The sequence below is a fragment of the Silene latifolia genome, chromosome Y (genome assembly GCF_048544455.1).
Source record: "Silene latifolia isolate original U9 population chromosome Y, ASM4854445v1, whole genome shotgun sequence".
Lineage (NCBI taxonomy): Eukaryota > Viridiplantae > Streptophyta > Magnoliopsida > Caryophyllales > Caryophyllaceae > Silene > Silene latifolia.
Window position 1 is genome coordinate 96,323,066 of NC_133538.1, and position 14,687 is coordinate 96,337,752.

Below are 14,687 nucleotides of genomic sequence, written 5' to 3' on the forward strand. Positions count from 1 at the left end.
ATATCGCAACTAGAGGGCTTATATCTCAACCCTAGTATCCGATAGGACCAAGACTCTCACAACCGAACAATACCAGATATTATTAAGAACACGACTCACCACAAGTAACCATTTATAAATAAATATTTCATAAATGTATTATAGTGAATCCAACCAAATAAGACATGACATGTCCAATACATAGAACATATGAGACCCAACAATAAACCATGTGAAGCCCAACAAAAGTGACATAACAAGCCCAAACCAATGAATATGTTAGGCCCGACATAAGAAGCATGTGAAAACCAAATAGTCCAACACAACAAGTCTAACAAAATAATCAAGGTGAGCCCAACAAACAAAACCAAATGAGCCCAATTGAATAAATATATAAAAGAAAGGTAGTTAATGAATTACGTTATATAAAATACGAGACGGATATTTAATCATATTTTAAATAAACCAAACTAGCGCCAAACCAATTTATAAACCAATCTGCTATTCGTCGTCGACAAATTACTAATTATCGTCGACATTTGCACTTAAACTACCCAAGATACCCCTCCATTTAGGCACACCGGAACACCACGTTTCCCTCATTCGCTCTAAAATCGATAAAACGAAAAGGCTACGGTTACCGCTTTCAAATTCATTTAATCAAATCCATCATCATCAACAACCGAATCAACTAAGAAAGTAATTTTATTTTGGACAAAGTTCCTTAATTTCGTTAGGACACTTGAAAATTTTCACCTATTATAATTGCAAATCCTTAATTACTCTTATTCTCCCAACTTTGAAATAGCATTAAACGATTCAAACCCAAACAGCAAACATTAAAAAAATAAATCTTTGAATTGAAAAGAATGACAATCTGGATATTGTCGAGTATGAACAATGTAATCTCCATATACGATCACATCTAGAATCACTACAGTCAAAAATATGCCGCCTGAACCACATCCGGCTCAAGGTCGGGACGTGGAACCACCATCCACGCCACTTCCAATTTCGTCTGAAATCAACCCCAAAACAGAACCTTAAAACACATAAACTAAGCTCAAACACGGTTCATGTTGAGACACTATAACGTGAGGTCTCAAGGTAAACGAAGGGCAACTTTACCACATACACAGGCAATTACAAGACGGTCCGAGAGACCATTCTACCAGTCCCCAAAACCGAGTCTGTGCAGCCATTTTCATCCGTCTGACCGAGTCAGAGACTGAGTCCCTGTAAACCGAGCTCACGACAGAACCCGAGTTTGGCACAGTCCACTCCAAACGCTAATTCAAAACGGTATTTACCAAACAAATGGAAGGAAAAGTAAAGAATTGAACTTTATTAAACAAGAGCATGAAAAAGACATGTAAGACGGAAATATCGACATTTTGTCGAGTAACCTATCACCGTTAACTTAAACGTTCCTTATTCTTCAAATAAACGGCCCCCAAAGCTTGAGTAATCCATCGGGTCTTCGAAACCTTCATCAAGAAGCAAGAAAAAGAAAGGATTGAGGCAAAAATCGAAACTTTTATAAGACGGCGAAAAACGAGACCGTCACAAAAACGTGACTTTAATACCTTGAAAGATGAAGGAGGAAGCAAGGATGAGAATGGTGCAAGAATTAAAATTTTTGGTTGAGAAATGGAGGAGGGATCGGGGTTTGAATCTCGCATAAAAAATGGCGTACGGTCTGTTTATTGTGTTTTGTTGTGGTTGTTGTATTTTCGAAAAGGAAGAAGAAGGATGCAGGGGGTGGGGGTCACCAGGTAAAGTATAGTAATAATATATATAATAATAATAATAATATATAAATATATAATAAAGAGATATTTAGGAGTGGAGTGTAAGGGGGTAGGTGAGCGTGTTGTCGAAATCTGGTTGGTTCGAATTAAAGTCGGTACAAAGTGAAATGTGACGGCCTATAGTTAGACGGAAAAATGTCTTAAGTTTATTTTAACTTGAGACGGAAACTAATATTATTACTGTCACTATTACTGTCCGACCAAAATACGTATACATATATTCTTATATAAATTATGCCTCAAAAATATAATTTAATAATACGTATTTTTATATAAAAGAGCTTTTATATGTATTACTTTTATAAAAATCGTATTTGAAATAAAATTATTTAAATTGAATAATTCAAAAATATAAAATGAAAAAATCAAACGGTTTAATAAATTTTAAATGTCAAAATGGGAAGTTTGCGGGTGTTACAATCACCCCATCTTTTTAAAAAGTTTCGTCCTCGAATCTTGAAGGTAGAAATGAAAGGTTATATATAAAAGTAAAACTGGAATTTTGAAATCGGTAACCAAAACATTTAAAAGGTTACTTATCGTAAGAATTAAAATTCTTTCAAAAGTTTCAACTAAAATTTTCCGACAGAACGAAGTCGAAAGGCAAATCATTTGTACAAATCAAAATCAAAACACTTTCAAAAACATTAACGGAGAGTTTTCAAAAGTGTAAGTCTCATTTATGGAACGAAATTGCTCTTGTCGTGCACACTAGAACGCTAGCCTTCCAAGTCAAAGACAGATTCAGAACAAAATCATTCGCCGACAAGCGTAAAACAAGTTATTAAACGTCTCTAATAACGAGTTCTATCATCCGATCAACGTTAAAATCAAAAGAGAAAGGTAATTCACTCAAATTTTCTTTTGCAAAAGCCAAATTAGAAAGGAAGGTTTCACCTTTAAACTCAATAGGGAGTCAAATTTCTGAAAATGTAGTATTAAACTTTGACAAAGAAATCATAATTAGATCAAGGTTAACAGAAATTGGGAAAATTTAAAGAAATCTCGGTTTTGGCAATTAAAATCATGATAAATAAGTTTATATTCCAAGAACAAGTAGGGAATGAAACCAAATTTTCATTTTCAAACCTTTAAAATAGGTAAGGTTTTGTTAAAGTAACATAAACTTTTAACAACGAAACAAAAATAGTAGCTTGAAATGTTTAGAAATTTTACGAAGTGAAAAGTAACTTAGACACCATAGGTGCAAGTATGCCAAAAGGATTCAAACTTAACTAATCAAAAGAGCTATGATGAAGTAAGGAAAAGAGGTATGAACGGTAACGCTTATGATCAAGGAAAAAGGGAAATTAGACAACAAGGAAACGCCAGATACTCAAACCTCAAATAACAACATCATCCAAAAGGTTCTGAAAACTTCCCAACAACAAAACTTATGACCAAAACACTCCCAAGGGTTTCCTCAAATTACTAATGTTACTTCATCTTAAGCTATTCCTTGAAATAAGGTACTCCACTAAGAGTGTGATCTCATCACTCCAAATCCTCAAACATCCACAAACAACTTCCACAAGATCAAGGTCAAGGTTCCCAACAACGCTATACTCATATCCAACTAGTGTCAACCACGGGTTTCTCAAAATGGTAAAGTCCTCAATCCAGAGTCCCAATACCAAGCTATAAACTCCAAGAAAAGGTTCCTCAAATATTCCACAAGGTTTTCATTTCAATACAAGGTAGTAACATGCCAATCCAAAGTCTGAAAAATCAATAGGATCTCGAATCCTTTTATCCTTTTACTTATCACGGATTCCCAAAAGCAGAACTACACTCATCTACAACATCATCCCATCATCTCAATTACTCAATACAACCTCAAAGTTTCTAAAACCATAGGGTCAACAAAGACTTCTCAACAATGTAGCTTAGTCTGACTACGTTTCCCAGTCCTTTCAAATCCCAAACATAAACAACAAAGCCAAGTTCTATAACCTTAGTAACAAATGACACTCATACTTGACAACACAAAATCCACCAATCAAATATACTCACTTTATCAAGGATCTAGGTATAAGAATTATCAAGTATGTCTCATCACACTACCTAAATCTTTCCAACATCAATCCTCTCAAAACCAGGTTTAAGGGTCAAACACAACAATTTCCTCAAAAGTCAAATTCCCTAACCAAGGTCAACATCCCATAAAAGAAGGAGTACTATAAAAAGGTATTAAGAAAGATTAGCAAGTATCAAAGGACAAGTTAGGAGTACCAGAGTAGCTTTTAAGCAAAATAGAAGAAAGTTTAGAAGAGGGATAAGCACCAAGAGATAAAGATTAAGGCAAGATACACGAAGAATGAGAAACATCTTCGAGGAAGTAGAACCGTCCTTCAAATTAGAACAAATCTTCAATCCTCAACAATAGGCACCAAATCTTGATCACCACATTGGTAAGTTACAGTCATTGATCCAAGGGCACAAAAATCATAAAATGGCAATCAACAAACATGTTAGAACCTAACAAAGAGCAAACACACTACAGGCTACCACCTTAGGTCCTTAAGTCTACCCATCTCTCATTCATTAGTCAAGGTCAAATTCAAATTAAATTTGGGGTACACGTGTGTGTGTCGGGAGCAACATAGGCTCTGATACCAACTGTGACACCCCGAGATAACGCGGAAAATATAACTAATAAATTAAAGCGGAAATTTGTGATATTTTAAAAACTTTTTGGTTATTAGTTAAAGATTAACACGCGGGTGCCAAAATGAAATGAAAAAAAATACAATAATGGACAAAATTAGGTTATTACAACCGAAGTCTAGAAGGCGGGGAAAAGATATCCCACGAATAAACATAAAAAAGGGGTTTCTAAACTAGAAACTAAAGTCCAAGGGATTAGTTCTCGCTAGCCCGCACGTCTTCCCCACTTAGGCATCTTCACAACCTGTCATTCATGTAAACATGAACGCCACAGTCAGTGGGGAGTAACTCAAGGTTCTCCCAGCCACAATATGTCGAAACGAACATAACAAAGAACGTAAACAAACAATCATATTAGATAAGACCTGAGTGAATTGAATCATAACTAAACATGAGATTATACGTGTTTAAACCAACAAGAGTAAAAGAAATGATGGAATAAACAAGTAAGGCATAAGCAACAATAAATAAATGGAAAAGAAGGACAAGGAAACCGACACGGCCACTTAGCCACGAGCACGTATTTCAAGGAGATATGACCAAAGTAACCATCCAAATAATGCAAGACATTTATTACTCTTAGACTATAATTTCCCCGGGTAGGACTACGATAATAATACGGTCCTAGTCTAAATCTGCAGATTCTCGGGTGTACATCCCGATTCGACGTGCGCCAGCACAGCACGCACCCAAATCTTGACACCATTGTCGCAACGCATTCACAAGGGCATCCATGAAATATTTTTGTGGAAGAAGAAGAAGAGGTTTTATAGAGATGTTTTTGTGTTTCGGATGATGAAACAATGAAGCGCAAACATCACTATTTATACAAAGACAATCAGCGCGTTTTTCAGAAAAAGGGGAGAGCTGGCTCCCATCGTCAGGCCGCTCGCGTCTCTTTAGGCCTTCTCCCAGGATTCCCTCTTTGACTTATCTCTTTCAAGTTGTGTTTTCTCCTGACACCTCAAACCTCCCGCCAGAACGCTCACGCCTCTTCGGGATGATCCAGGACATTTTTGTGTTTCCTCACACTCACATTTCCTTGTTTTCGCGTTTTACGAAATCCGACACGGTTTCCATGACGCAGCTTTAAACATACGGATTTATGTTTCTTTTTTTAAGGGGGGAAGGTCTAGTCGCCCCGATCTGCGACGGATCGTTTCCATGTCAGTCGAAATTCCAAATTTTTTTTCGCTTTTTCGCAATTTTGCAGCTAAAATAAAATCGAGAATTGATAACACGACATCAGTTTTCCTCAAAATTCAAGCGCTCACAAATTCGAGTCTTGACCTCACAAAAACCAAATCAAATATACTCGTAAAAATCTTTTCTAAAATTCTTCCATGACGGTTTGAGTTTGAATTTTTCGAGTCACAAATCAATTTCAATAATTTCGATGCAATTTAATTCACGACACGAGTTAATTGCTCAAATTTTCAAATCAATTCCTTTCGGAGTCCAAACGTGACGACTTGTCGCGGAATTTTCAAAATTCATTTCAATTTTCAATTTTTAACTTCATGGCATCGTGGTTAATCTTTGTTTTCAATCAAATGGACGCATTAATTGTCACCTCGAAGTCGAGTTTGACAGAGAGTGGTGTATGCTCGCCTTCAGAAGAAATGAGCAACACTCCTATTCCAAATCCTCTTAAATTTGACGCTCCATCAAAATAAATGTCCCAGGAGTCTACATCTGTTTGGAGTATATCCTCATCTGGAAATGACCAGGTGTCTATTGCTTGTGCATCGTTGATGGGATTTTCCGCAAAGAACTCGACAACAACACACCCTTTTATAACTTTCAGAGGTACATACTGGAGATCGAATTCTGAGTGCATCAAAGTCCATCTCGCTAGGCGTCCATTGAGAACAGGTTTTTCGAAGAGCTATTTGACAGGATCCATTTTGGAGTATATTTTGATGGAGTAGCTAAGCATGTAATGACGTAGCTTCTTCGTTTACCACACAAGAGCGAGGCATGTCTTCTCGAGTGGTGTGTACTTGCACTCATACTCCAAGAACTTCTTACTAAGGTAGTAGATAGCTCTTTCTTCTTTTCCCACGATTTGGGCCAGTATGGCACCCATGGCTGTTTCATTTATTGTGAGATATAAACCAAGAGGTCTCGTTGGGATGGCATGAGCACTGGTGGTTTGGCTAGTATCTCCTTGTTTCGGTCGAATGCCTTTTGACAGTCATCATCCCACTCGGTATGATCCGTTTTCTTTAGCTTTTTGAAGATAGGTTCACAAATCATGGTGAGTTTCGATATGAATCGACTTATGTACTGCACCTTGCCCAAGAATCCTCTAACTTCCTTTTCTGTTTGAGGTTGCGGCATTTCGATTAGAGCTTTGATCCTGGAAGGGTCTATTTCTATCCCTCGTTGGCTAATGATATATCCCAGGAGTTTGCCGGATGTTACCCCAAATGCACATTTCTGTGGATTGAGTCTCATTTTGTACTTTCGTAGTCTTGAGAAGAATTTGTGAAGGTTCGCAATGTGCCCCTCTCTATCTTTGGACTTGACAATCATATTATCTACGTATACCTCAACTTCTTTATGCATCATGTCATGTAGTAGTGTAGTTGCGGTGCGTTGATATGTAGCTCCGGCATTGATTAACCCAAACGGCATAACCATGTAGCAATAGGTGCCCCATTGAGTGACGAAGGCGGTTTTGTACATGTCTTCTATGCCCATCTTGATCTGATTATATCCTGCATATCCATCCATGAAGGATAGCAACGCGTGATCCGCTGTATTATCCACCAATATGTCGATATGTGGTAGAGGAAAGTCGTCCTTGGGATTCGCTTTGTTTAAGTCTCTGAAATTAACACAAACACGGATTATCCCATCCTTCTTGGGTACGGGTACTATGTTGGCTACCCAGTCTGAGTATTCGGATACTTTGATGAACCCGGCTTTGAATTGCTTATTGACTTCTTCTTTGATCTTAAGAGCTCATTCTGTCCTCATTCGACGAAGCTTCTGTTTTACGGGTTTGAAACCTGGTTTGATTGGCATTCTGTGCTCTGCAATATCCCTATCGATCCCTGGCATGTCTTTGTAGGACCAAGCAAAAACATCCTTGACTCGTGTGGGAGGTCTATAAAACTGGCCCTTTCGGCGGGGCTCAAGGTCGTCCCTATCCTAAGTTCTTGGGGTTCTAGTTCGGTTCCTACGTTGATGGGTTCGGTGTTTTCTATAACCGGTCCCCCTTCCCCCTCTTGTAGTATTTATTTGGCTATGTAAAGAGGTATTTCGATTGAGTCTGGGTCTGGGTCATCCTCATTATCATCGTAAATAGAATTGCATTAAGAATAACACAAAGAGTAAGCAGAACCTGATTTATTCATATTAAAATTTGGAAAGAGTTGAAACAAAGAGGCCATCTGTTCATTAGTCAGTGGCGGTAAAGGGATAGATGTTGGGACATTTCCCAAACTGCTGTTACTACTTGATGCTAAGCTAGGAGGAACAAGGGGAGTGGGAGTGATGACAGGAGGAGACTCTTTAGGGACTTCTCTAGACTCCGACTCGGACTCCGACTCTGACTCTGACTCGAATTCATCGTCTTCTGATTCTTCTTTGAACATTTCTCCTTCTCCAGTGGTGAGCTTGAAGAATCTTCCTTGGTTGTTCGTCCACTTGATCGATTTTCTCCATCCTTTCTGTTGATTCGAACTGGTTTCTGTAAGTAGCGTGGTAATGATCTCATCCATGATGCGTTTGTCTTCTTTGATTAAGGGAAGATCCTGGAGGTAGACATCTTTCTCACTATCTGTCCATATCCCATTGATTACCTCCTCTTTTGGGGAGATAAGATGTGAGCAATCTAAAGTATATTCATCACCGGTAATCATCAGAACTCCAAGAGGCGGCCGTCTTCAATCATGTCTTGAAGTACATGTTTTAGCTTGTAACATTTTTCTGTATCGTATCCCTTACCTCTATGATATTCGCAGTACTAATTCTCGTCCCAGGACTTAGATTTCTTTTCTGGTTCAGATGTAGGCCCTATGGGTTAAAGCTTACCCTGTTTCATCAATCTCTTCAGAGCATTGGAGTATGTATCCCCAATATTTGTGAACTTTCTTTGTGGGATACTCTTATTTGATGGTTCGAGAAGGTTAACCTCATCAGTCTTGCTAGTAGAGCCGTAAGAACGATTTGTTGAGCCTTGATATCCACGACCTACCGTTTTGGACAAGAGTCCTTTACGGATGTCATCTTCGATCCTTGTCCCTAGTACAGTTAAGTCTTTGAAGGTCTTAACGTTTTGGTACCTCAAATGACTTGCATAAATGGGCTTTAAGTTGTCCACGAATTTTTCCACAAGGGTAGCTTCATCTGGATGTTCGACAAGTTGGGTACTAGTTTTCCTCCACCTACTTAGGAAGTCGGTGAAGCCCTCTTTATCATTTTGGGTAAGAACCTCTAAGGTGCGCATATTGACTTGAATCTCAGCATTATCCGCATATTGCTTAGCAAAATCGATCGCGGCATCATCCCAGGTGGCAATCTTCTTGTGTTCTAGGGAATAGAACAATTGCTTAGGAATGGTGTCAAGAGATGAATGAAAGATCCTTAAGAACATCTCGGGTTTAATGCCTTTGATAGACATATAATCCTTGAAAGCACGGATATGGTTCAAAGGGTTTTCGTGCCCCTTGAATTTCGGGATATCCGTCATGGTGAAGTTGGTTGGCAATTTAGAACTCACGGCCTCATACTTGCGATTGTTTTCCCTATAGATATCGTCCCCTTTGAGGTACATTAGTTGTTCCTCCAAATATTTGAGTCGTTTTCCAGCTTCAGTCAGACCTACGGGAGGGTTGACCTCTTGTGCTTCCACAAAAGGTGGTGGATTTTCATTCGCGAAGTCATTCACAAATTCATGAGGCACTTCATTTTCTGCAGGAGGCAAGCTAGTTTCTACAGCAACAATTCGGCCCTCGATCGTGTTAAGGCGATTATACACTTGGTCTTGGCTAGCTTGGAGACGAGTTAACACGGCTAGGATTAGATCATTACCATTCGGTGATTATCCATTGACAATTGCGTGACTAGTTCTAGGCATCTTGAAAAACTGGATAAGAGATCGACGACGAATCAAAACACGATCGACCATTCTAGCACACTTACTTAAAGAAAAGGTTCAACTTGTGAAGTGGGAGTGTGCCACTTGTGTCAAGTGAGGTTTAAAGAAATGACAAAGTTTGGAAATGTTGGTCCTAGTCAACTATAGTGTAGCTGTAGGAGTTGACTCGAAGTGAGGTTTTGAAATGGGCTTCGAAGCCCGAATTTTGACTCGACAATTGGACAGAGTTTCGAATAGTTTTGCGCTAAATTTGGCCTTTTTCGAAAATTTACGTTTTAAAAGAGGTTTTGATTTTACAAAATTCGTCATGGTTTCGTTTAAAAAATGTTGATTACATATAATACAAGTATTTATACAGGCATTATAACGGGATGCTAAGTGCATTTAAAAGGGTTTTGGTTTAAAGGGTGGGTTGCCATACCGAACAATCAAACCCGGGGTCTGTGGAAAGGCTTGTACCAAACAAGAGTAAGGCCGATTCCTAGTCTGTTTCCTCGAGTAGTGAAAGCCCTTGATACAAACAAGAGTAAGCACCATGGTATGGTTGACGTCAATCGCTATCCATCCTTATGCCCAAATAAGAATTTGGACCGTCTAGATGGGACGATTGGTCGAATGGGTTAGGTTGGGCCTAGGAAGGCCGAATAAACGATCTAGGAAGACCGAGTTATGAAAATCGACAGCTGTCTTGTACAAACTATTCCCTAACCGTGTTCAAGTTTCACCCTGGCCTACATATAAGTGTATTATCCCCAACGGAGTCGCCAAACTATGGACGCGGGGCCACAGGGGTCGCTCGGTGAAAGCGAGCAAGCTTTGCATTTGTGGAGTCACCACCAATTTATTTTGAAAAATTGGAAACCGTTCGAATACCTCATGCCATGTCATGACATAAAGTAGTGACATGAACACCAAGAACTCGTTATCTTTAGCATTCTATGTCTAGAATGACTCTCGTGGATGCCAATGAACACGAATGTTCATAGAGATCTGGAGTAAGGGGTGAGGGTACGTATTAGGAAGTTCTTTTGATCGAACACCTAATCCCGCCCGCCTCGATAACGGCCTCTACTAATGATTAGGGAAGTTATTCATACTTTATATGTTGAAGGTTATATGCATACTATGCAACATTCATTAGATTAATCCTAGCATGTGAATTTTGACTAAGTCGGTGATCAAGTAGTTTAACATGCATTAATGTCGAGGTAGAAATTTAGGTTAATTGCATTTTAGAGCATACAAATTGTTTTAGCAGGATTTTCCCTGAATGGGTCCGGCTTGTTTGAAGAATAAGATGGGTATCTAGCTCTATATGTTTGGAGTATTTATAAATGAATTACAAAGAAAGACTATGTAAAAAGAATATTGCTTATGCTATTTGAATAAACTGAATATAAGTTTGGTAATTGGATGATCGTAAAATAATAAGTAGTGAAGTAATCTTATATTGATGAATCGTGAATCAATTTAAAAATGCTAGATCAGAATATTTATAGTCATAATTATGAACGTTGTATTGATCTCCAACGTTCTTCTCTTTTGTCGGGGTTGTTGCCGGATTAATAGGGCGCATTCCCTATTAATTCGATTGATTTGGTTCTTCTCCAACTGATTCTTAGCCTTTTCCCCTTTTGCACGTCTAAGTTCATGGGTGATGTAGTCCCATAATTAGTCTTGGTCTTCCTTGAGAATAGGACACGGTTATTTGACTCATACAACTGTATTTCTTGTTTATCTTCTTAATCCACTGCTTTAATAATCGCTAAGCTATTCTATACTTGACCATCGGCTTCTCTTCCGAGATTTAGTAGCCTTGCTTGCCATAATATTCTTCAACAACTAAATAATAGTTAGATTTGTCCGGTCTTTGTTTTCTTCAATCAGCCTTGTAAGGTCGGGCGGGTTATGGTCGAGGCCAGGTTAATCTGGGCCTAACAATTGCCCCTTGACATTTTACCCGTCTTGGATCGGGCCGGTGAGATGTCAATTTTACCGGGTTGAATAATAAAGAGACTTACACTTAATCAATGACTCTTAGACTCCTAGTTACCGTTGAACACTATAACGGCTAGGTGATGTCATGCTGAGAGTTTTGCAATCCCTAGGGTTTTCATACCGTTATAGATTTTCTATAAATACGGATTTAGGGGCGAGTTATTTTTCACCAAATTTCCTCCACTTTCTTTGCTAAGTATTCTTCTGAAATTCTCCTCTATTTCCCAGGAACCTTGTTCTGCTAATTTATACTTTCTCAATAATTTCAATTTCATCACAATAAATCAAACATTCAGAGATATGGGAGCCAAGAAACGTCCCGCATCCCGGAGAGTGCTGGCTTCTTTGAGCACCGAACCCACGAGACATCCAAGAGGAAGAGGTAAGGGAAATTGACCCTCCTGCTCGTCTTTGTGGCTTTCAAGTATCGAGGATTCTGTTTTTTTGCTCTTCAATCTCTGGATTCTTCTTTCCCTGAGGAGAATTTACTAAAAACAAACTATGACAAGATTCTAAGGAGAAGAAAATAATTCCCCGAATCTCTTTTGAGGTATGGATCCCCGAGTCTTGTCCGGTCGGGGCTAACTGGTATCACCTGGCTGGTTCTGTATTTTTGAATGGGCGTTCAAAGCAGGCTGTAAGTTACCTTTTACTCCCTTGATGATTGATACCATTCGTGCTATGGAGGTGTCACCTTTTCAGATTATGCCAATGGTTTGGAAACTTGTCCATTCTATTGAAAATTTATGTGCTAAACATAATCTTGTAATTACTATTAATGATATCAAAGCAGTTTATCATATGAAAAATCCTGTTGATGGTCGTTTTAATTTGAGAATAAAATCGAAAATGTCTCCATTAATTACTAACCTGGACTCTGGAGATGATAAGAATTGGGCAAAGACTTTCCTGTTTGTCCGGACTGAGACTTTGGGATCAGGCTTTGATTATCTGAGATATCCTCCCTTGGAGAGTGGTAGGTTCCTTGTACTTTTTATTTTGCGATATATATTATATGAAATTAATGGATTCTGATTCTTACCTGTGTAACTTTGACGGCTTTTGCAGCTCCTGATTGGAGTTGTGATCCCCTTGATGAGGAGGCTGTTTCCAGGATAGAAGCTTTCCTTGCTATTCCTGAGGAGGAGAGGACCTGGCCAACTAGTTTGGGCGGGAGTTGTTGCCCCGGTATATGAAGACCAAGCTGACTGGGGTCAGAGTACCCAAAGGCAAGCCTAGTTCTACTGCTCTTTCCTGTACGTCTTCTGTATACTTTTATGTTGGCCGTTATCTTCCTGTCGTTCTTTGCTTGATATTCACGTATATTTTTTATATATTCAGTATTTAGGTCTTCTGCTAGGCTGGCCAGCTTTTCTGCAAAGGATTTGAAGGCTGGGGTGGCTAGGATTGCTGAACAGTCCAAGAGCCAGGAGGCTAGTGGGAGCGACAAAACGCTTGATATCCTGGTTTCTGAGATTCAGCCTCTTCAAGATCCTCCCAGGGTAATTTCACCGGAGATTGTCCAGGCTCAGAAAAGAAAGAGGGAAGATGTTATCCTGGAAGAGGAGGAAGGAGAGAAACAGCCTATCCCGGCTCAGCCACTCAGGAGTATAAGGCAAGTGCCTGCTAGGATTGATGACATGGATGATGCCCGGGCACGGATAGATGAGTTTTCTGCAAAGATGAGCGACCAGCTATTGTCTGCTAGTACCCTTGAGTCGTCTACCAGGGTGGTTTCTATTCTGACTTCTCTTGTAACAAGGGCTGCTGAACTTGCTTCCCAGGCTAGGGAGGTTAGTTGTAAAGGGATATTTTTAATTGTTTATGTGCTTTTTGTTTTACCTTGTATTTGGCTAATTGATTTTGTATGTATGTAGGGGTTGGATGCGGGCAGCTCTGCTTGTCAGCTTAGGGATGCCCAGGCCAAGGTTACTAATTTGGAGGAAAAACTGGATAGGCTAAACCGTGACCTGCACACATCCAGGGGTAATGAAGTGGTACTTCAATCTCAGTTGGGGACAGCTAAGGAGGCGGTCAGGGCTGCTGTAGTTTGTGAGGTAGCTGCAAAGAATGCTGAGAAGGTTGTCAGGCAAGAGTTGGAGGCTGAGAAGCAGGCAATGCAGGATCAATTAAGAAAAAACGAGGAGCTTGCTGCTGAAAAGGAGTTGGTGGAGGCGCGGTTGGCGATCTTTCTCGGTACTTCTTCGGGAAAGGCCGGGTTGATGCTATGAGGGATCCAGAATCTGACCGGGCTAATTGGAATCCGGACCAGGATGAGATGGCTTTGGACGCTCAGTATCCTGATTTGGCCAATATGGGTCAAGAAGAAGAAGTGGATTCTCCTCCTTCCAAGGCAAAGTCGATGATCGGAAATGGCGGATGGTTGTGAGTCGGTCACACGGCTCAAAAATAGCTTAGTTTTGTTTTTCTTTTAGGTTTTGGTCTATCCTGGGGGAATGTCCCTGGAATGAATATTTAGAAACATTTTTGACCCATCCAGGGGGGATGTTCTGGAATGGATGTTTTTTTAGGTGTGTGGTAAGGCCATTTATTTTGGATGAATAAATATTTGGTCAAATTTTCTTCTTGTGTTTTCAAAAGGTGATGTTGAGTGTCTATCGGATCGGCCGATTATTCAACCGGGTCGAGGCCGATTTTGTCTTTGGATCTGCCAGTTTAATGTGTTATGGGTGGGATCGTTGCATGTCGGAGGGCTTATGTCCCTTGCACTGCGGAGGGCTTATGACCCATTTATGTTATACAATCCAGGAATAGATTTTCCAGGTTTGTATGATAAGTTGAGCTCAGTATTATAAGGCTGTTTTGCAACCGAATTTTGGATATCGATTGGATATTAGTTGAATGTTGGTGGGGTAGCCCCAATCTTTAAGATTTGTTTTAAATAGAATGCAGTATGTAAAAACAAGTATTGAAGATTCTACTTGGTAAAAATATGGGAACATAGATCAGTACTTGGGCACGTAATTTTGAAGAAATCATATATTGCATTTATTCACGTAATGGCAAGTATCATACATGTAATTTCATATCAAGTTGGGCAGGAAATGTGAATACGAAAATTATACCTGAACCGGGAAATATATTTTATATGTGGAATAATT

At 39.4% G+C, this 14,687-nt stretch overlaps 1 protein-coding gene across 1 annotated transcript; it reads left to right on the top strand.

Annotated features, from left to right (window-relative positions):
- Positions 1-11,859: 11,859 nt before the first annotated feature.
- On the top strand, positions 11,860-14,165 carry LOC141633143 (uncharacterized). Its single transcript, XM_074445612.1, has 3 exons — positions 11,860-12,821; positions 12,907-13,358; positions 13,443-14,165. Exons 1-3 carry the CDS (start codon positions 12,758-12,760, stop codon positions 13,794-13,796), a joined length of 870 nt encoding a protein of 289 aa, XP_074301713.1. The 5' UTR covers positions 11,860-12,757; the 3' UTR covers positions 13,797-14,165.
- Positions 14,166-14,687: the final 522 nt, after the last annotated feature.